This window comes from Dromaius novaehollandiae, chromosome 3, assembly GCF_036370855.1.
Source record: "Dromaius novaehollandiae isolate bDroNov1 chromosome 3, bDroNov1.hap1, whole genome shotgun sequence".
NCBI classification, from domain to species: domain Eukaryota; kingdom Metazoa; phylum Chordata; class Aves; order Casuariiformes; family Dromaiidae; genus Dromaius; species Dromaius novaehollandiae.
Window position 1 is genome coordinate 107355137 of NC_088100.1, and position 22062 is coordinate 107377198.

Consider the following 22062-nt stretch of genomic DNA (forward strand, 5'->3'; position numbering starts at 1 on the left):
AAGCTGCATGACATATTCCACCGTGCTATCCTGCCGGAACAGTTAGTAAGCGACAACAGACTTCCGATTGTCTGAGATGTCAAAACTTTTAGGAAGTTTCAAGTCAGCACCATACACCCCAGCTATTCAGACTTGTTTGCTCAAGCTCTTTGCAACCATCTGCCCATAAACATCTTGCTTAATGCTTCTCAAAAACCCCTGCCGAGCAGCGCCGAGGCAGCAGCTGCACACAGATTTCTGAGCTCCAAAGACACCCAGGAGCTCCGGGCTCGCACCAGTACTACGAGGCCAGGTGAGCAGCTGCACAGGAGCCAGAGCAGCTCTGGTGTTTGCATAAAATTATGCCAAACATGGTGTCTGTTATTTGCCACCAGAAAAATGTTAACATGATGAAAAACAGACAGAAAAGATATGGCAGGAAAAAAGCCAACTAGCTTTTACAAGGGACCGTGACCGCACAGCTGGAACAAACATCTCTGAAGAAAACAAAGCACACCCTTTTTTATTTTTAAGGGAAGTCAAAAAATAAAAAGGCCAAGTACAGTGACATCTGCCCTCCTTTGCCTTGCCTTCTGTGATATCTCTTTCAATCATCACTGCTGCTCTACAGCAGGGTGACCATATAAGCTAGAATAGGGATTTATGGTATGTTTTGGTAGATTTGCAACGTTTCCTACCTGAAAACAGGTGCTTACTCCACTGTAAAGACAGTAGGTTACCTAGGCCGGTTTTTGTTTGTTTGGCCTCTGCGCCTTTCTTTTTTTTAAAAAAGGTTCCCTCCCTGCCCCCCACAATAGGAAGAGACTTTATGCAGAGGCCGTTACCAAAATACCCTTACCATCAAGCAATATCTATCCCACCTTTGCATTACCTCATCCATGCGGCCATATACGCTTTGTTCTGAGAGTGGCAGGTACTGGGTGTTCCCGTAACAACTACAAACAGGAACATTTTTATACATGACGGACTGCAGATGTGGGATTCACATTTAGACAGAACATGTGATCCCCAGAGACAAACAAACCTTTCATATAGCTTTCAGAGCTATTCAGATGGACTTCTGGATCCACTCATCCTTGATTACAATACTACAAAGCCATTTCAAAAAAATAAAGGTAACAGAAAAGTAGAAATCCCACACTGCTGTGAAGTAGCACTGGAAGATGAATTCTGTCTGCAGCTTTCACAGGGGAGCCCCAGAGACTTCAGCGACACATGGGCTCTGTTAATAAAAGTGTTAACAGTTAAGGAACAAGTCCAAGTTTTTGAACACCCACTCAGCACACTTCCTCTCAGTACCTGCACAACAAATCCAGCTCCTACAGCTAAGTTTGACTATGCTTGAAGTGTTACAGCTTAAGTAACTAGCTTTTCAGGCATAAGAGGAACAGGAAGGAGAAGATATTTAAACGATCGGTGCGTATCTGTTTAAGATGACGCTTTGCATTTGTGCAAGTACAGCCTGTTCCTTTAAACACATGACCTCATTTATTTACATTACTGCAGAAAAGCACTGCCAGAAGCAACAGCTGATGACAGTCTCATGTATTTTTCCACTAAGACGACAATTAAACTGCTTCTGTGTTGTTAATGAACAGATGACTTTGTGTCAAGTTGATTCAAAGTGCAGGATGCCTCAAGGTTAAGCAAGCGCAACTTCAACGCGTAAAAATAGCGGCACACTGCAGGCCAGGTACAGCCATGCTCTGTGCCAACCGCCCACCCCTTCCCACCACGCAGCAGGGCCCGGACCTGCAGGGCCCCGCCATGGCAGCCTCGTTCCGTGGTGAGGACACGCCACACTTGGCAGCAACCCGATGTCCCACTGCAGGGTGGCATCTCGATGCTGAGCCACTGCAACGAGGCTACAGGCACTAGGGGCTGTGGTCACTACCCAGGGAGGGCACGCTGCAGACCGCAGCGCCAGCTAGGGTATATGAACCAATCCGGGTCATGCTCTTACGTATCTTACTCAAGCGCTGACAGAAGACACTTATCCTCATGAGCGCTTCCTTATCTTTACCCCTTTGGCTCAGACTACAGCCCTGCATTGCACACCTACCGACTCCACCAGGCAGCACTACCTTCCTTGTGCTGACCTTCACAAAACTGGCTTACAGATGGCCGAGGCTGGCTGGGCTTATCTGGACATAATTGTTTTTGTCACCCAGGTCACAGGTATGCTGGGAGCGCTTTCCCAAGCGAGGGGGAACCGGAGCACTCTGGTGCCGCAGCGCTCCAAGGGATGCGGTTCCTGCGCAGATACGGGGACACTTTTAGCAGCGAATCCATCACAGCCTCCTTCCTCACCCCAAGGGAAATGAGCTTTACAGGGCAAAGCAGAATTTTGCCAGTTTAGGCCAAATCCACCCTCGGGATGCTGTCTCATCCCACAACAGCCATCCAGATCACGTGTCTTCGCACCTCTAACCAACAAAGTCATGCCTGCAGAAGTTTATAGCACAGCTATGCCTTAACTCCACTGGAGAGTATCTGTGGGAAGTACTGTATTCTTTCTGCAGACGGATCAGTTATGTTTTTTTGTCTCATATAGTCATCTCAGGCTTTTCCTCTGCTGAGCAATTCCCAGCTCCTCTCCTTATCTCTTTGTTAAGGTGATTGGCATTGAAATCAGTAAGTTCGCCATTGAAGGCATTCAGTCTTACAGTTGAATCATCCTCCAATAGATGGCTACTAGAGAAATTCTTGCTCTTCAATTCACTCTTTATTTACAAAGATATGAGCAATGCTCATAGAAGCTTTCATTCTTGAAAGAAGCACAATCCTCAGAGCCCCATGGGTTGAGCATTCAAAGAAAGTTTTTCTAAATGAGTGCTGATGCATTCTGTGGCTTGCCAGACAGACTCCGCTCCAGCTTGCCAGGCAGAGCCCAAGCATTTGATACACAAACCCAGAGAAAGCAGCAGAACCAAGCTGTTGAGACCTGAGCCACAGATCCCTTTTTCAGCACATTAACAACCAATGGTGGAGTCTGCAACTCTTAAGGGGGGGAAAAAAAAAAAAAAAAAAAAATCACCCAGAAGAGGGGATTTAAAGAGAACAGAAGCCAGACATAGGGCAAAGCTATTCGCACTTGGTTGATACAAGATGTTTTAACGCATGGCCATAACCAAACCAGAGGTCCAGCCATCCCAGCATCTTGTCTCCAACACCACCAGTAAGCAGAAGTCAAGGGAAGTAAAAGCAAATGGAAAGCACCTTTCACCCTGCATTTCTCATCCAGCCCTCCCTCAGCTTCCCATTACTTCCAGCTCGAGCAGGGGTAGTTCTACAAGATACCAAAAACACTACTGGGGTGCCTGGAGGCACTGGTGGGGTGCCTGGAAGGTGAGAGCAAAAATAATCTTGTAGCTGAAGATCCAGCCATCACACTCCATCGCAACTGTTGCCAACACCATTTCAGCCATAGCAGAGAGCATTCACAGTACGTCTTGGGGATCATTATCTGCTCATTCTGAAGCACTGAAGAGACCCTGAAATTCCCTGTGCACCATGGACAGCAGCTTTCCTTGCTGTACACCAAGACCTTCCTTGCCCAAGCAGCACCCCCTCTCTCTGCAGCAGGCTGGAAAGGACCTTGCTTCCCATACCTCTTCCAAAGCAACGGGGCTAATTCAAGTACATCAGTTCAGAAGTGTTTATACTCTCAAAGACAGATCTTTTTCTCCTTACCACAGCTGTTCCAGGCTGGTCAGTGTCCCGACCGTTCATGGCTTACCCTCACTGCTGTACAAAGCTTGAGTGCTGCCCCATGGTTGAAAATAGCGTACTTGGCCCACATAGCAGGAAGCAAGAGATGAGAAGGGCAACTCCCCTCTGTCAGAGGAAGTGGGGACCATTCAGACCACACCTGCCTAGACAGAATTACAAGCAGCTCCTTTGATTTCAGGGGAATTGTAGTTTTCACATTGGAGGGAGACCAAAATGAGGTCAAGCTCACAACAGGGGGAAGCCTATCCTTCTGCAGTACAAGGAGAATGCAGTGGTACTGGGAGTGTTTTATACATCACAATTTCTGCTGTAATAGAAGGGAAAATTCGTAACTGCAGCTTCATTCAGTTCCTCAGAGCAGAAACTTTTACTTCATTCACCATCCTTTCACAATATAAGTATCTTTTTCTGAATTACATCTGTCTCAAGAGCCTACATAGATTTTGGAATTGGGGGGGGAGGAAGGGCACAAGTGACTGAAGACTTTACTTCTGTTGCTACTAACAAGTGAAATAAGTCTTGCTTTCCAATCTTGCAAGCATATTCCTCACCTGCCAGAGTTTGCCTGCAGCAGGTTCAAACAAGCCATTGCAGGGTTTCTTTCCCCTATCACTCACACAGCATTCAGTATCAGCCTTGCCACAGAAGATTAAGCTTTAAACAAACAAAAAAAAGTAAAAGTAAACATAGTTCACAAAGAACAGCTTCCACCTTGATACACTCAATCTAATCTAGTCTTCCCCCCCCCCCCCCCGCCCCCACTCAAGCTGTCAACAGCACTTCAAAAAAAAGCAAAACTCTGCATTCCACAGAACTTGCAAGGTCAGTTTTTTTGTGTGTGGGAACCATCCGGAGAGGTTGGTTTATATGCAGATTCTGGCCTAAAGAAGTTACAAGCACATCCTTGACATGATTGCTTTGAGGTCCCTTTAAAAGTCAAGAAGAGTGACACAGAATAAAAAGGATAAATTTCCCCTCAGCATCGACATGCACACATTTGCATGTTATTTCTAAATTCATCTCAGCGCTGCTCACGCCTCTTGCCACAGCATATCCTCTCCTACTGGCCTCTTGCAATCTCTGATCTTATCTACTTTTATTTTGCACTTTGACACCAGTAACAGTGCAGCCTTCTTTCCTGAAGGGCATCACTGGCAGAACTAGGCCCTCTTCCCCACCAACTATGAGGCAGGAGAGAGGTCACCAAAGGCACCTTCACTGGATCGCACCAAGGGACACTGGCTCTGCCCAGCTCCACTCCCTGCTCTCATTTCCTCCAGATACACTTCTCTGTGCTGCCCTTTCTCCTACCATTTTTCCTACCACCCTCTCAATCATATTTTCACCCATTATGCCTCCAACATCTGAACACACAACTTGGGTCATTACAGCACTATCTCATATTGCTTTGGTCCTCACTTTCCAAGGACCACAAGACCATACAAACTAGTTCTGATTAGGAACAAATAGAATAGTAGGCTTTTACCCGTCACTGGGGGAATATTTTGGGGTGGCTTTTTTTCTTTCTTTCTTTCTCTCTTTTGGTCTTAAGGTCTGAGGCAAAACCAATTTTAAGTTTTGTGCCTCAGCTGCCTGTGCAAGTCTGTTCATGTTCCAATGCACATCTCCCTCCCCTGCCTTATTCATCACTTCTTACAAAAGATGCTCTCAATGCTTCCGGACTACTCACCAACTATTCCAGGAGATGCTGTTGATATTTCTGAACTATATTTCTTGAACCAAATTTGAGAACAGTGATGGCAGTTTTGCAACTGGAAGCCCCCATATGCTGGGTGAGCACACAGTCTGTCCATTTGAGAGAAAAAGAACATTCACAGGAACAAACTACATAACAGCATCCTTCAAAGCACTGAGTTATTCTTAGGGAGTGGTCAGGTAGGTGAAAGAAGAGAAGGAACGTTCTCACTTTTGGTTAAAGTTATATCTAATATGTAATTGGAAACGAGAAAAGAAATCCCATGTCCCAAACACACTACTGTGTGATTTTACAGCAACAGATGACGATTGCACTTACTCCCTGGAGAGCAAGCATTTAAAGCAGAAACTGAAAATTACACATTACAACTTCTCATAGCAGAAGTATGCTTTCCCATGGGGATTTAAGCTAACATGAAGTCCAATTAAATAATCACTGGAAATGTCAGTGTAAACCCTGAAGGAACACATACTTCTACTGTGAAATGCTCCCACTGGAAATCATATTAACAAAAAGGTCATCAAGAAATGTTAAAGCTATGTATAAATGAGGCAGGGGAAGTGAGGGGGGGGAGAGGGAGAGAAGAGAAACTATTTTAATGCAATAAAGATACCACAAAGGGTTTTGCATCAACAAAGAGCTACAAGTCTGCTTTCACAGACAGAGGGGTAAGGCAGACCAGACCAGATTTGCCTGAAATGCCAGCGGTTTTGTGGTTGTTTTAGGGTTTTTTTTTGTTTTTAAACCTATTACCAATTCTCTCCTTTGATCGCCCACCACTGTATGCATCCGTAAAGCAACCTGCACATTTGCCCTTCAATGCAGCTTCACCTGGAGACAACCAGCAGCTGGTGTGATCATGTGAGAGCATGAAGGCAGTGCAGAGGGCACTGGCTCAGCACATTTGAAGAGAGGTCCAGGGACCATTTCAGAAATCTGCAGTCCTGAATGTGTAGGATTAGACATTGTTTAATTCCAAGTTTTAGAGAACACTGACATTTTCATGGTCCAACCATTTATTTATTCAATCTACCCTTCCAAGGACAACTTCAAGACAGTTTCATTCTAATGACAGAGCAATCCAATTTATTTCTTCTGAGAATGAAGGCTCTTTTCCAGTTCAAACTGCTGCTGCTCTGCATCAGAAACACCAGCAACATATAGCATTGACATGAAAAGGAAACAGGGTGCTGCTATACCACACCAGCATTAGTGTGAATTCCATTCATACCTACTGGGTCTAAACCCTCGCTTAAAATGAAGAGTTTCTATCCTTTTGGCCAGAAGGTAATAATACCTGGCTCTCACTTATCACTTTCCAGCAAAATATCTCAAAGCATGTGGAAAAAAACCCAAAAGTAAAGGACACCATCTTGGTATAATCTAATACCACTTTTTATGGTCAAAAATAAAAGCAACAAACTACTGGTACTAGCCAAGCACAAGCCATCCCCCACCCTATCGTGTAAAAGTCAGGGCCAGCCATCACTGCCACTTGAATCATATATACTTCAGAGTTGTTGACGGATGCAGGCTGAGGACCACCACAGTGCATCTCACGTACCTTTCCCACCTCATAGCAATGCTTCAGCAGCTGAGCACCCAGCAAATCACTCCTTCATCCCAGCCTTCAGGAGAAATACTGCGCTCACTTCATAGTGCATGCACACAAGGACAACTCAATGGAGGAAACCCAAGTCAAAGAAGGCATATGTTTTTACTGTAGAGCTACTGTAGAGGAGGCAGTTCAGGAGGTGCTGATTTCTCTTCTGTGGAAACAAGCTCCTGACTCCCATTTCAGCCTCACCTCATGCAGAAGCAACCCCTGCACAGGCAGGAGACCTGACCACAGAAGTGGGACTGAGCTGCTGGAGAGAGTTTTCAGGCAGCAGCACAGCCTGCATGCTATCTGATGGGAATCTAATAAAAGATAAGCCTGTTTTCAAGCTGGCTGACCGTAGTTTGTCTGTACCACCATGGCAGGCCTCCTCATCTGGAGGAGAGGCAGCCTACCTACCTGCAGCTCCCTACCTGGAGGGCCCTGCTGCCACCCAGCAATCAGGTCACAGCATCACGCTGGCCAGCAGTGACCCCGCCATGTGACTCCACGGTGGTGTCACTCCGCCAGGGCCACCGCTCACCTTTACCGCCTGCCCCAAAGCCAGCCCAAACAAGGCCACAGGCGAGATGCTTGAAGCCACAGCACAGCAGCATACCCAGAGCTGCAAGTTTCCCACCTCGGACTTTTTCCAGGCATTCTTAGATAGAACAAGTAGCAAGCCTTGAGCCAAGCAGTCGAGCTGCCTGAATCACACACATGCCTGCAGCTGGCACAACTGCAACAGCTGCACACACAAAGGTGCATTTTGCCATGTTTGTCACCCAGAAGCTCAGAGAGACCATGGCTCTAAACCAACTTCTTCTGACATCTCCTGTGTGCATCCTCACCTCCCATGGTGCACCTCCTCTTCATAGGGGAAGTATGAAAAAGAAGGGAAGATGATCCTAATGGCCAAAGAGGCAAGGAAAGACCCTAAAAAAAAAAAAAAAAGATGCAAGGCACAGGAAAAAAATTGACCCAGCTTACATCTCATACTCCAGAATCAAGGAAAAACTGCATATATGCTGGCAATAAGGAAGCTAGAGAGATGTATATTCACTGAATCTGGAATTAAATAGCAACCAAGGAATTCCTTCCATGCAAAAAGGATCTCTTTAGCCAGATCCTTGAACACAAACTGGATCTCCTTGTCTCCACAGGAAAATAACACTTCCCAAGAGCCTAAGCACCATGTTATCCCTTGATAGAGATAATACTGCCTAATATTCATCCACAAAGGACTAACTTGCAGCTCATTTTATCAATGTGCAAAATTCATATATGCTCATCTATATATGTAGGATTTAACCTCAGATTAAAAGAGCACATTAAGTGTTTTCATACTTAAAATATGCTAGCAAATTCCAAAAAGCAGCAAAAGGCTTATTCTTAGTTTCAGTTGAGTGGGTGGCTAGAACACCCATCCTCTTAGAAGAGACCACAGCCAAGAGGAATCAAAGAGTCCATCATCAACACAATACACATCAACTGCTTTAACAATAGCTTTTGTTTTATAACATTATTGGCCAGTTGCCTATACAAGGTTTAATATCATGCTTCAGCACAATAAACAGACAGTTAAATTGACTAATGCGACAGAAGCTTGCAAGTTCTCTTCTGTTTCCAAATCTCTTAAAGTTACTGTAAAATATGTAAAGTTACTGTAAAATATATATGTTAATTCATGTGCATGTGCAGATGACAAGTGACATTTTTTCTTCTTATAACCTTTAATTAGAAACAGTTCTTCACTGTTGCAGTGAATCAATTGGGAATTAACTCAGACATCCTGGAGATTTTTTTTTTTTTTAAGCCAGAGCATAGTTAAAAGAGTCAGAACCAACATGTTCACATCACTCTCCCCCCCCCCCCCCTTAATTTCCTCCTTCAAAGCCATTATCTTGGAAACAGAATGATGCATTACTGCAAAGCAGTATCTAATGCCTGTGGGAGCAGTGAGGTCCCACCCCCCCCCCCCCAAACTACTGAAGAGCATTTGTGTCCCCTTGGCAGCAAATGCTGACAGATTTAGAATCACCCTGACAGCACTTACCTCGGACCCCTCCAGTGGGGACAGGCCACGGCAAAGACATGAGCTGGCCAGACACAAGCCAGCAGAGCTCTGGGTGTAGCCTAGCTGGACTAGCCTTGCATTGCTCCACGCAGCAGGAATCGAAGGCTTATTACTTTCGGGCAAATGTGACTAGGTGGCACCTAGATCCCAGCTAGTAGAGCTACAAGGTCCCAATTACTTCCGGGGGCTTACTGGCTTGGGTCTCTCTTGCACACACATCCTTGGGAGTTTTGACATTTTCTTTGGAGCACCATTTAAAAAAAAAGTGGCAAGAGATCATAAAGTTGTGCACTGTCCAGATTTGGCCTTTCTACTATGAGTGCAGCTTTCCTTTAGAAAGAATATAACCTGCTCCCCAAAGCAGAGGGAAAGACATTAAAACTATTTCAAAGAACAAAAAAATCCTAAACGCAAATCAGAACCTACAGTTATTACTTTAACAAAGATGCACTATTAGGGGAGGGGGGGAAGGGGGTACCTGCAAGTTGCTTTCCCACTTTTGGCAAGAGGTAAATGTGTTGTTCCAGGGCGCTACTGTGACTGTAAATGATTCTGGATCAATTACATTTAATACTGACCATAAGAGAGATTAGCTCAGTGTTACAACAGGTGTGGGGGAGCAGGGGTGAGAGAAAAAGAAGACCCAGACAGATTAAAATGACTTGTCCAAGGCCTCACAGTAAGTCTATTGTTTGCAAGGTCTTGGCCAGAGTGCCCCATTTTCTACACACAGTTATCCCTTTAGCCAGATCACCCCTCTCCTTCACAATACAGGAGAGGGAGTTACTTCTCCCATCCACCCCTCTACTTCAAGCCCCAAAAAGATGCTCTCCAGGTCCAGAACGTCTAAAGGGACATGTGCTACCTGGGAATCGACAGCTTTCCAGAGCAGGGGGAGGATGCACCGAAACCATCTCTAATGGGCTGAGATGATTTCAAGCACAAGGTTGGCTTAATCGTAACTATTAATTTAAGCAAAGCATTTCCTGTACTAAAAAGTCACAAGGCATTAAAAATCCCCACAGCTTTGCTACTGAAGCTACTGGGGCAAGAAGCGTCAATCCAGCCACAAAGCACCAAGCAGAGCACAAGCACCCCAGGACCTTCCAGACACAGAAGTAACCCCACTGCAACATTTTAAAAATAGGAGCAGTGCCCCTTCGTGTGTACTTTTTGTGACAGCTTCCTGTTCTGCCTCCAGACAGGATGCACCAAGAGGCACAGCCAGTACCATTAGCTAATTTTCTAGCCTGGCCTAATCCTGCGGCACTGGTACACGAGAGCTTTACCACTACAACTACTATGAACATGTTCATTGGATCAAAACCACAGCTCAGAGGTAGAAAGACAACTATTGAACACCTGCCAGATGAAGCTGATGCAAACAAATGAGATGCTCTGAAAGGAATCTTTATCCAGCGATCACTCAATAGGATCTTTGCCAGCTCTCATAATTTTTAAGGGAGGAATGGAAGAGTGAAAGCCATGATAGCTGGCATTTTTCTTTAAGCCCTAACTCACCAAGCACCCTTGTGCTAATGAGAACCTCCGATTTCATTTTTAAAAAAAGTTTAACTTTTACAGTACAGAGACATTTAAAAAAAACACTGAAGACAGATGCAGTAAGTATCTTGTGAAAAAGCTCCATGCAAACAAGGGCTCACAATAACCAGGTCAACCTTGTGATTTCTGGAGCCAGTGCTCCTCAGGTCCACCAGAGGACTCCCCACAAGGCCAAGGTGCCAAACAATCTTTTGCACAAAGGGACAAAGCATTAGATCATCGTTATAGTTTAATCATGATCTATTTAACAAAGCATGATGTCTTCTGTAGCCCTGCAGGCCCTGTTGAATATTTGAGAAATATTTCTCATGGTTGGTTGGCAAACACACAAGATACAGCAGAATTAAGACTGTGTGCATGCTGCTATTTATGGCATTTCTTCAGTTTCTTGCATAAATAAAACTAATTGTTACATGGCTTTTCATAGAGTAAAGAAAGAGTCACAGCCTATAGACAAGTGGTTGATGCTGCATTTCAAGTGCCTCATAAAGCCACAGTAATCTTATCAAGAACTTTGTGTTCCTAAGCATAATAAAAACCATCCAACCACTGCTTTAGATGATGGGGGCGGGGGGAAGCATGTGTATGCCCTAAAAACAAGTCTATCTATTTGATAACATCCAGACACCATTCAAATCTCAAATACAGCTACATTTTTACCTGTACCTCTCAAACAGGTTACACTCACCTTACAAATAATACTAAAACACAAAAACAAGAAAACAAAAAACATTTCTAGGGATTTCGCTAGTAGATAGACTGTCACATCTTCAGCAAGGTAAGAGGAAGGACAGAACATCAGTCATTCAGCTATTCGTAACCCAACTTTTGTCGGCCAGGAACATTGCACGGGATACCCCCAGAGTTTAACAGAGCTGAAGCCAGATTTTTTCTTCACTAACATTAGAGGTATTGGCCTAATGAAGCTATTTGCTTCTTAATTCTTAGTTTGATTTCCAAGGGTATGAGAAACTGGACAGATAAAGGAGGAAAACAAAACCCACACACATTTTTTTTCCTTCCTTTTCCCCTCTTTCCAAGGCAGTGCCTTTGCTTTTTCCCCCCCGCCAAGGACAGTCAAAACATGATGGGCACTGGTGCATGCCTGCATATCAAACTCTAAGATGCCATCATCTGGGCGGAAATGCTACACTTCCCATTACTGTTGGGTAGCCATAGTTTAGAGGTACAAAGAAGCAAATCAGTGCAGAAGCATTGTTCTGAACTACAGAAAAGTTTATGGTTTTGACAGCATTATTGTTTTATCTACCATTATTGCTTTATCTATCCAAGTTTTATCTATGCATGTACAGATGGGTACACATACACAGCTAGTTTTCAAATGTTAAGGCCAGTAAGACCGTCTATTCCAGTGGAGAAAGTTATGATTTTAAGCTCCAGCAATCAGACTCTAAAAAACAGAGGTGAAATCTCAGCCCTAACAAAGCCAGTAGCAGTTCTTCCTGACTGATGGGGCCAAATTTCTCTCATAGCATAGGCAGAACACACTTCGGTTTAAACATGCTGTATTTTAAACATGCATTACTTAATGCTTAAACACACATTTCCCTATTACTAGCATGACTTAATAATTATTCAGTGTCCTTTGAGATCTCTGGTGGAAACAAGTGCCAGACAGGTTTTGCTGATCAGCTGGTTCCATCGACTATTGCATCGAGTTCTGCTCTCAGTTACACCTATGCAGTGTAATTCAATTAGAGTTTAAAACAACACTGTCATTGTGGAATTACACAAGTATTTGCAACAGAATATGGCCACGTCAGCTATTCCAAAGGCAGTCAATCATAATACTCTGTGTTAACATGGGACAATGTAACATGGGTACTTACTTCTTTTACAAGTCCCTTGGTTCCTCTGCAGTTGTTTTAACTTTGCTGATATGCTACTTCAGTGAGGTAAGAGATCTGAAGTTATTTTTAGACCATGGCAGCAAGCACAGAGTGGTTTGCTGGCAGGTTTTATACTCCTCACTATAAGGAGAGCTAGTCACTTCATTTGTTTTCCTGTTAGATGAGCAACGAGAAAACACAGCGCCAGAGCATAAATGAGCTCCTTAAACCAAGAAAAAAAATAGAGATCGCAACTAGTTGTGATTGCCACTGGCGGGTTCCTCCCCTGCCCCTCTTCTTGCCCCACTCCAGTGATTGGTTTACCTTGGGCACAATGTAATAGAATTTTTAGCAGACTTGAGTTTTGCAGTGTTGCTATCGAACTCAATTTTTCTCTGCAGTCATCAAATAGAGAAGCTTTAAGGCTTCTGCTGCTGGGGCTCAAAGGCAGAGGAGGAAGGGTAAGAGTAAGACAATACTACTAGACACTGTCTAGGAAGACAAAGACAACTTTTCTTGTTTTACAAGCTGCTGAAATGTTTTGGCACAGATGTTTCAATTTTTCATTTTCAGGTCACTTGTAGATTTAACTTGAAAGAGATGCTCAACTCCAAACCTAAACATTTCATTCTCAGTAAAATAATACTTTTCATTTGAATGCAAATGAATTTCCCCACTTCCTATTTTTAGGTCCCATTAGCAAATTAAAGCACAAAAAAAACCAGGACTCTAGGTCACTTTCACTATGAGCTATACACTAAGGGAAGGCAAATTCTTCCAGTAAGGCAGACACACTAGTGCTTATGTGACAATTTCACCATGCCTTGATGTTGGGTTTGATGTGGTTGTGCCAGCTTTCCCTCTCCCGAGGAGGCCCAGGGCTGTGAACCCACCGGGAGCCACGTTACGAAGCTCTCCCACCACTGAATTCAGCAATAGTTTTGCCATCGGCCTCAAGCAGAGCAGGCACTGGGCTCTCATCACTGTTTTTTCTTCCTAGCTAGGCAAAGAAACATATTCACAAAAAGGGAGGCCTTCAGGTTTCAATATGTAAGCAATACTAGCATCTGCTGTGAAGATGTCTGGCTGCAGGGGGGAAAGAGAAGAGAAAACATGACTTTTCATATCTCACATATGAGCAGGCTGAACAGCAGCTTCAGCCACAACAGCTTCTAAGGCCAATGTAAGAGTAAAGTCCTTTATTCTTTTTTGGTAAAAACAGGACTTTAGTCTGTTCCTTAAATGTTGCTGTGCTTTCTGGACAAAGAAGTGAGGAAAATTTTTTCTTCTAATGGTCTTATATGAAAATGCAAATCTTGCATTTATGACCCAAACTGTCCATATTAAAGGAAGCAGCAAAGAGGCAGAGATATGAAGAGAGGAACAGAGCTGTTTAAATCCCTCTATAAAATGACACAGACGTAAAGCCCCCAATACTCTCTTGTCAGAGCATTAGTTTATACAGGCCTGCTATTCACATTAAAAATAAATCGGGGCCCTTCTTTGTAACTTGAGCCTGATAAGGCGCCATATATATATATATATATATATATATATTTTTTTTTTTTATCTATAGATCAGTCCAGGCTTTGAAAACAGTACAGAATTTCTATGCTGCTTAAAGATTCAGGCATCTAAACCTAAATACACACTAGACCACGTCGCTACCTTGAAGAACTGTAAGCTAAAGCTGTAACTCAATCCCGTCGGCTGCGGGCCCTCAGGTTTGCCGATCAAATTCCCCCCACAACGTGACACCACGCCACGAAAACAGCAACAGTGCCGCAGGGCTGACAGGCAGCACCAAACATGGAGAACGTGGCACCACATCAGGGGGACATAAACTTGGCCGGCACGGCTAGCAACCAGTGTTTACAAACATAAACCAGAGGATCAGATGGGCTGGCAATAAATTAGGACTGGACTGAAGCGAGCAAGAAAAATCGCTCAAAATAAAAAAGCAAAGAGGGCTCATAAACTATCCCCAGTTTCACTGCAATCCCTGAACCCACAGACATGTACGCACACACACACACGCCCCACATCAGCTCTAGCACTGTTGAAGCACCATGGAAAAAATTGTGTGACAAGTGAAACTAAATAACAAGCACTTCTAGCACCACTCCCCAGGCTCGGAAACTTAAGCAGAGCCTCTCTAAATGCTGCTTTATCATATGCTCGACTCCATTAGACCCCAATTCAAGCCCCACTTCAGAGACGGGAGAGGAGTTAAGAGCGTTCCCGTTTCCACCTCGTCTCTTCTCCCCTCACTGCACGCTTCCTCAGGCGAGGTCTGCTCTGGCCTGGCCAATACTACACCCAAAAAGCAAAGGATTTTGGTTTCCTTTGTCTTCTAGGACAATTTCAACTCTGTTGGCAGAAGTGGTTCAGGGAGAGGAATTCTACTCAGCACGTCTTTGAGACTGATGCTAACATTTCTCCATTGTCTAAAACAAAAAATTGCCCGAGTAATACCACAAGCACTCAGTTAAACCCAGCAGAGTGCCCAGTGAACCGCAGTTGGCACTGGGAGGTGGGAGAAGACACTGCCTACAGAGCAAGCGCACATGGGGGCTGCCCACCACAGGCCCCAGGCCCAGCAGCTCGGTGCTACCCAGTTACAGCTGCGTGGCTCCAACTTGGCTCCTGCCTTTGTCTTCAAATACTAGAAACTGTCACAGTTTGGAGCCACAGGAGTTTCAGTAGGTGTTTTCAGAGAAACACAAGAAAAATACCTTCAGCACCCCACTCTCAGAAGAGTAGAAACACTCGCAGGCTACAGCTTCTAAACCACATATCCAGTTGCAAGGACTTAAGCAGAACGCCTTTACCACCAGAAGCATTGCACTTCAGCAGTAACCATACTCCAAAGAGACTCTTCTCCCTTTTGTACAGCTTAAGGGCACCACCATGACCTGAAAGATCCACTACAAGCACACTGGGAACCAGTAGCAAGTGCCAAAGCAAACCCACCATAACTGTTTACTTGCTGTGCTTTACTTGTACAAGAGAGCCCAGCACAGTTTCAAGCTTCTACAAGAGTCAGATAAACTCAGAGAGGAAGGATCTCACAGGACCCATGATTTAGCCCATTTTCTCTGTTTCATTCACAGACTCTTCTAGGAGTCATCAGAGCAATGAAGTCTGCTGCCATATTTTGCAGACTGAAAGAACTTCTAAAGGAAAAAAAACATGAATTAAATATACACAATGAGCTAAACAACAGATCCTTCTGCATTTCTCAGTACCATAGCCAATCTCTGTCAACTATGTGTCTGAATGGCATAAACCCCCAGGGAGGAGAGATTTAATCTAGAGGGCAGCACTGTTAATAATAGGAGCTACAGAATAAAATGAAAGAGGGAAGTGTCCTTGGATGCTGCTTATGAAAAGGTTTCCCTAAGTCGTAGGGCTCCTTTTCCCTTAGAACATTAAGGGATAGATCAAAGCACACATTAAATCAGTAGCTTTTAAAGGAAAACTATATATAAACAAATGTGTCCATACACACATATACATACAACCCTTTCGGATCCCTTTTTCATAAAAATATCTCCCTCCATCCATTACTCTGAACCTGCTCCACCAGAGTAAGGCTTGACTGTTCCAGTTTCACTGGCTGGTCCTCACAACTCATGCAGGACTAGTCCATGATGCAATGCCACAGACCAGCTGGCTTCTCTTGTCTTTCCTCCTCCCTTTTACTCTCAAGCTATTGCCCATCTCCAACACCTATGAGTTCAGTTTTATGTGGACAAAAATAATCAAGCCCTAGGCTGCTAAGTAAAGGTCAGTCCAATGATCTAAAATGACTTGGGGAGAGAAGTACACCCTCCTGGACCTCTGCCCCTTGGGCTATAAATACTTAGAGAAAACACTTGGGGAAATTCTTTGTCTACACAAACAGACACTAGGAAGCGCATTTCCTCCCTCTTCCAATTCCCACCCCCCTTCACCGCTCAAGGACAACAGTCGGAGACAAAGAAAAAAATATCCCTCACTACTGAGCTACCAGCTCCATGATTTGTTGATGGAATATGTTTGCTTTGCCACCTGTGACCCCAGGCACACAGGCCATCCTAGAAATAAACAGCCACATTGAAAGTTCTGCCATAAGCCTTGCTTAAGGTTGAACAGATGCACAGCAAAGCAAAACATGAGATTACATGGGGGCAATGTGCAGGATTACCTTTCAGGACTAGGGGTTCCTTGCCTTCTCGCTTGAGTGACTCCAGCACTATGTGGAGCGGCTGGGAAGGCATTACTCTGCTTGGCTCATTGGTATTCTCATCATAAACTATGATTTCTTTGGAAAAGATCCTCTTGAATGAGTCCTTGCCTTCCCGACAGGAGATCAAGTCCAAGACAGTGATCTTGCCCTGCTGGAGCCTTCTCCGGCTGATCTTGTCAGAGCAGTTAATGTGAACAGCCCCTTGAATGTGGCTCTTATTATACTCCATGAAAGGCCTGCAGTCAATGATGACAGGCCCTTGGTTCTGTTGGTGGCTCTTGCTGCATTTGGTCATCTTCTTTGCCAGATCATTGGGGTAAATAATTTTTATGCTAGCTAGTTGCTTGGTTGTGCCCGAGACCGGGCTTCCCACTCCACCCAGCGGGCTCAAGCTGCCGGCGTTCTCATTGCTGTTGACCATCTGGTTGGCAGGGCAGGCGGTAGAGGCTCCGGCGTGGGCGCTGCTGGTGCTCGCTTGAGTTTGGGCCTGAGTGTCCTTGTCGTATGTTGCCACAGTGCAGCAACTGGCACTGCTGCATCCACAACTCAGGGAGCGTGCAGAGCCGTTAGATGAGGGCATATACGTGAGATTAGCAGTCTTGAGGGACACAACAGTGGTGCCAAGCAGACTGGAGTGGCTCTCACTGGCAGAAGAGACAGATTCAAGATAGCTAGAGTCTAAACAAAGGTTGAGATCCTGAGGTCTCACTGGCCTTGAAAGTGCCACTACTACCCTGTCGTCTAAAGGAGACGGAGGCATGAGGAGGCTGAGCACTAGCAAAGCAAGAAGAACTCAAGATCTACCTGCAAGAAAAAGAGGGGGAGGGGGGAGGGAAGAGAAGAGAAAGATGATGAAAAGAGATCATGGGATCATGCAAGTCTACAGACATTACAAATCAGTTTGCCAGTACTTATAACCCATTGTAATAATTATTAGCTCACTGCTGTTTGCTAAAAAACCTTTCCCAATCTTGCAGTGAATGCTTCAGCTATTTGCATTAATGTAAATGGCACACAGAATATACAACTAGCTTAGACTGTGCAACTACACCCAGGAGGAGGCATTTGTCTACATGCAGATGGTGCTGAGCTATTCTGAAACACCGCCGCAAGGCACGCGACTGATAATGATAAAGAAGCATGTTCTCTTGTTTCCCTCGCAGTAAGCAAAGGAAACAACTACTGGACTGACTCTACAGCTGGGAGGAATGCACAGCAGCTGAATGTGTCAGCAGTGATACACAACTTTTCCAGCAAGCCAGAATAAAATTAGCTTCTGAATAAATTCTCAGAGACAGTTGCAAACTTGACTACATACAGCTAAACAAACCAAACAAAAAAAAAAAAAAAAAAGAGAAAACAGGCAAATTAGGTTTTGAAAATCTCAAGTGCATGCCTTGAACTTGCATCTTCCCATCACAGATGTTAATCCAGTTTCAGTTAAACCCCCCCAGCTAAAGGTTAGGGAAGGCTAGCGTTCTCCAGCAATCTTGGAGGCAAGAGTTCCCCCCTCCCCAAGAGGTTTCGGGGCCTCTTGAAATAGGGGTCTGCTCCTCCCCCAAGGTCGCAGACTTCACAAACTTCAGCTTGTCATTTGCTAAGACACAATGCATCAGCCTTCCCTTCCACTTAAAAACAAAGGAGACCAAAACAACCCAGAAGACCCAGACAATGTCCCCCCTTCCCCACTCTTCAGGGCAGCTGATGGCCTCCTCCAAAAACACATCCTAACAACAATTCAACCAACACAACACTTCATCAAGAAGTGTCAAGGAGCCGGTAATACTGGTTCACCTCCCCCTTCAGCTTCGCACTGGCCCTCTTTTAAAAGGCACCCATGTCCCTTTTTTGGGCTAAGGGGACCTTCTCCCCGGGCAGCACGGAGCACACAGCCCTCTTCTACAAGCCCTGAACCACAACGTCTTCACTGAACGAGCCTGAAGGCACCTTCAGAGCAAGGCGCACAGCGCTGCCCGGGCGGCAGCAGATGGTCTCCAGGGGCGGGCAGAGCCACCTCCACCGAGCAGCTCACCTGAGGGCTCTTCTAGCGCACCCGGCTTTCCTGCCTCCTCCCTCCCTTTTGCTTGTTAAAAATGAGTATTTAACTAAAACAAGTGAACGCTGAGCGTTTTCAACTAACACAGTTCTTAAAAATAAGCCAGATCTCCCACTTCCTCTTGCTAGAGAGCGGGAGGAAAAAAGGAAAAAATAAAAAAAGGAGAGAAAAGGGGACAACTCAAGTTTTATTCCCAAGCGCGGAGGTGCCGCCGTCGCACCCCGCCCGCAGGACCCGCCGCGGGCAGAGCCGCCCGCTCCCGCCCGGGGCTCCCGCAGAACCGCCGCCCGCCGCCGCGGCCGCCGCGAGCCGCCCGCGCGCGCCCCGCACTCACCGTCGGGACGGGTCGGGTCGCGGCCCGGCCCGGCCCGGCCCCCCGCAGCTGCCGCTCGCCCGCGCGCGCCGCCCGCCGCCGCCGCCGCCCGCCCCGCGCCCCGGCCGCGCCGCGCGCCGCCCGCACCATCCTCGTTACTTTCTCTTTTGCTACGAGCGTAAATGTACGGCTCCGCGCGGGGCGGGGCCGGCGGCACCGCCGACCAATGGGGGCGCGGCGCGGCGGGGCGGGGCGGGGGCGGGGGCGGGGCGGCACGCGGGGCCACGGGCGGGGGGGTGATGTCATTCCCAGCCAATCGGGAGGCCGCGGCGCCGGCCCGCGCCCCGGGGCAGCAGCTGCTCCCCGCGGACGGGGGAAGGCAGCCGGCGGCGCTGGCCCCGCCCCCGCGGCCGCGAGGGGCCCGGCCCGGCCCGGCCCGGCCCAGGGTGCCCCGCGGCGCGGCCCGTTGGCCGATCCCACGCAGCCCGCGGGCGGGGGTGCGGGCAGGGCTGCGCCTGGCCCCAGGGGAGCCGCGGCCCGGCGGGCAGTGGCCGTAGGTGCCCGTAGCCCCGTTCCCAGATAGCCCCGTTTACAAGACCCACGGAAAGGGGCCTAGGAGGCCACCGAGCGCCTCCGCAGTGGCCTAGGGGTAGCTGGCCCTGCGGCACCCAGGGCGAATGGGCGCTGGGGGGACTGGCCACACTGCTTTAAGGACCAGGCGACGCTGTCGGTGATCACTCCTTCCCAACGGCCGCAGCAAGCGGCTTCATGATGTACCGTGGCGTTGAATCCAGGAGGCTGCTTCTTAGATGTATTTCCAGATAGTCCTGTCTAACAAAAATAAGCCTGCGCAAGATGCTTCCAGTAGAAAAGCAACGAGTTCCCTGAATGGAAGCTATAAATCACTGAGGGTGCAAAAAAAGGGTCCTTTGCATGCGGTTCAGACTATGCCAGCCCTGTAAGTCTCTGCACGCCTGACCTTTATATTAAAGATGAATATAGTTGCTCCATGTTATGCAAATTCGGATCATCCAGCTTCTGGCATACTGCCAGTCTGATCCTTGGGCAAAGATCATGTACGTTTGGATTAGACTAAACTTTCCTAGGGTAAAAAGGAAAGTGATATAGGCTTGAGGACAAGCTTTTAGAAACCAGTTACTAAGACAAGCGTAAGTCCCTTTTGTCCTTCCCATCAGAACTTTGACACAAGAGAAATAATGAGCTCTCACCCTTGTTACAGGTACACTACCAGGCAAAAGGTGAAAACTGATTTTCAAGCGGTATGGATCTACTAATCAAACACTAGAGCACTCTCTGGCAGCAGCATGAGATTCTTGCATTCTTTCCTTCCCCACTGTGCAAAATCCATTTTAGTATTTCCTGGTTCAGCAACAATATCTCATCATGTATCTATCCATCACAGCAGAGAAAATGAAAGTCTTGTTGCCACCCAGGCGATCTGGCAGGCTGACAGAATGATGCATCCCGCCACATCCTCTCTGACTGCGAGAGCACCAGGAGCATCTTGCTTACAACCAGGAATGCAAATTCTTCAATCTGGAGCAGGGGAGAAGGGTGGATTTAAAGCAGATACGATTTTGTTAATGTGATAACATTGAACCCACAATAGTGGGTTTTGGTTCTGGGGTGAATCTGCAAAATTCATTTTTCAACTGGGATTTTCAAGCTGTGACTACCAATCTTATTTACAGTTGGATTACAGATAATCCAGAAATAGTGTAAAATGCAGTAAAACCAGCTTTCAGCAATTTGGAGTAAAAAAAGCTCATGAAAACAGGTAGCAAGATTTCAGAAGTACTGATTTTTTTTTTTTTTATGAATAGCTAAAAGTTAAAAAACAGGTCCACTTGTTCTCTTCACAGCTGTTCTTTAAACAATCAGCTTCTTTCCCTTAATGTTCCTCGTAAGACAGTGATTCATTCAGTAGAAACTCATACTTAATGGTTTCCAGTTTTGCTTTACCACAGTAGGGCAACAGTTCTCCTGCACACTGGAGAGAAAAGAACTGTAAGATGTTCAAACGTGCAACTGTTTGACCTCTAGAAATCTCTGCTCCTTGCATCTGCTGAAAGTAAACACGTGCATCCTGAGCAAAGATTTTGAGCAGGTGAATCATGGAAGAGCTTCATTCTCACATGAGCAAAGACAGTAGTCCTACCTGGAGATACTACTTTCTGAAGGCTTATAAAATACAAGTCATTGTGATACCCAGTAGAAAGGAAAGTTGTACTTTTAATACCCGTATGCAGTTACTTCATTAACAGCTCCCTTCCCCAATAACACAGTAAATAGATTAATCAAGAAATGCAATGGTTTCAGATTCTATCCACAAACTTGGTTCAGTTCCCCCGAGGTGCCAACATGAATCACCACTGCAGTTTTTTAATACTCTCTGTTCCTCTTTGTCGGTGACTTGCTGAGGTTAACATCAGTTTCACCACAGAGGGGAAGGTTAGCTCATGCTTCCCTCAAAACTGTCCTTTCAGGCTGCCCTCAGGCTTAGGGAAGAAGCTCCCCACAGGTGTGTGCTCAATTGAGTCTGAAAATGGTCTTCCTCACAACTATGGGAGCTGGAAACTGTGTTTCTGTGTTTGGGCATCCTCCCAAAATTAGACATGTCCTAAAGCAAATATTTGCTAGAAAACACTTAGGATCTTTAACTTAATATGGTAGCTATCTTTCACTTCCTTATCAAATTTCTCAGTACTAACAACATGCACTGAGCAAATATTTCATGAATTGTTTATTCGAGGAGCTCACCTAGCAGAACAGCTGAACAGAACTTACTGGAAGCAAGTAGTACTCAGTTCTGAAGAAGATCAACTTTTGCCAAGTTTTCTTACAGTGCAAAGACAGGCCAGATGTAATTTTGTGTTATATTTGACTTAGATTTATATTTTTATAA

The 22062-nt window shown here is 45.8% G+C and overlaps 1 protein-coding gene across 1 annotated transcript in view; it reads right to left on the minus strand.

The window, feature by feature from the left end:
• DUSP10 (dual specificity phosphatase 10) overlaps positions 1 to 19336 on the minus strand; it is a 29653-nt gene extending 10317 nt beyond the window's left edge. The window contains exons 1-2 of the mRNA XM_064509730.1: positions 19158 to 19336; positions 16726 to 17571 (exon numbers count right to left, since the gene is read on the minus strand). Coding sequence (XP_064365800.1) covers positions 16726 to 17527 — 802 coding nt within the window. The 5' untranslated portion in view covers positions 17528 to 17571; positions 19158 to 19336. The remainder of the gene's footprint in view (positions 1 to 16725; positions 17572 to 19157) is intronic.
• Between the last annotated feature and the right edge of the window lie 2726 nt (positions 19337 to 22062).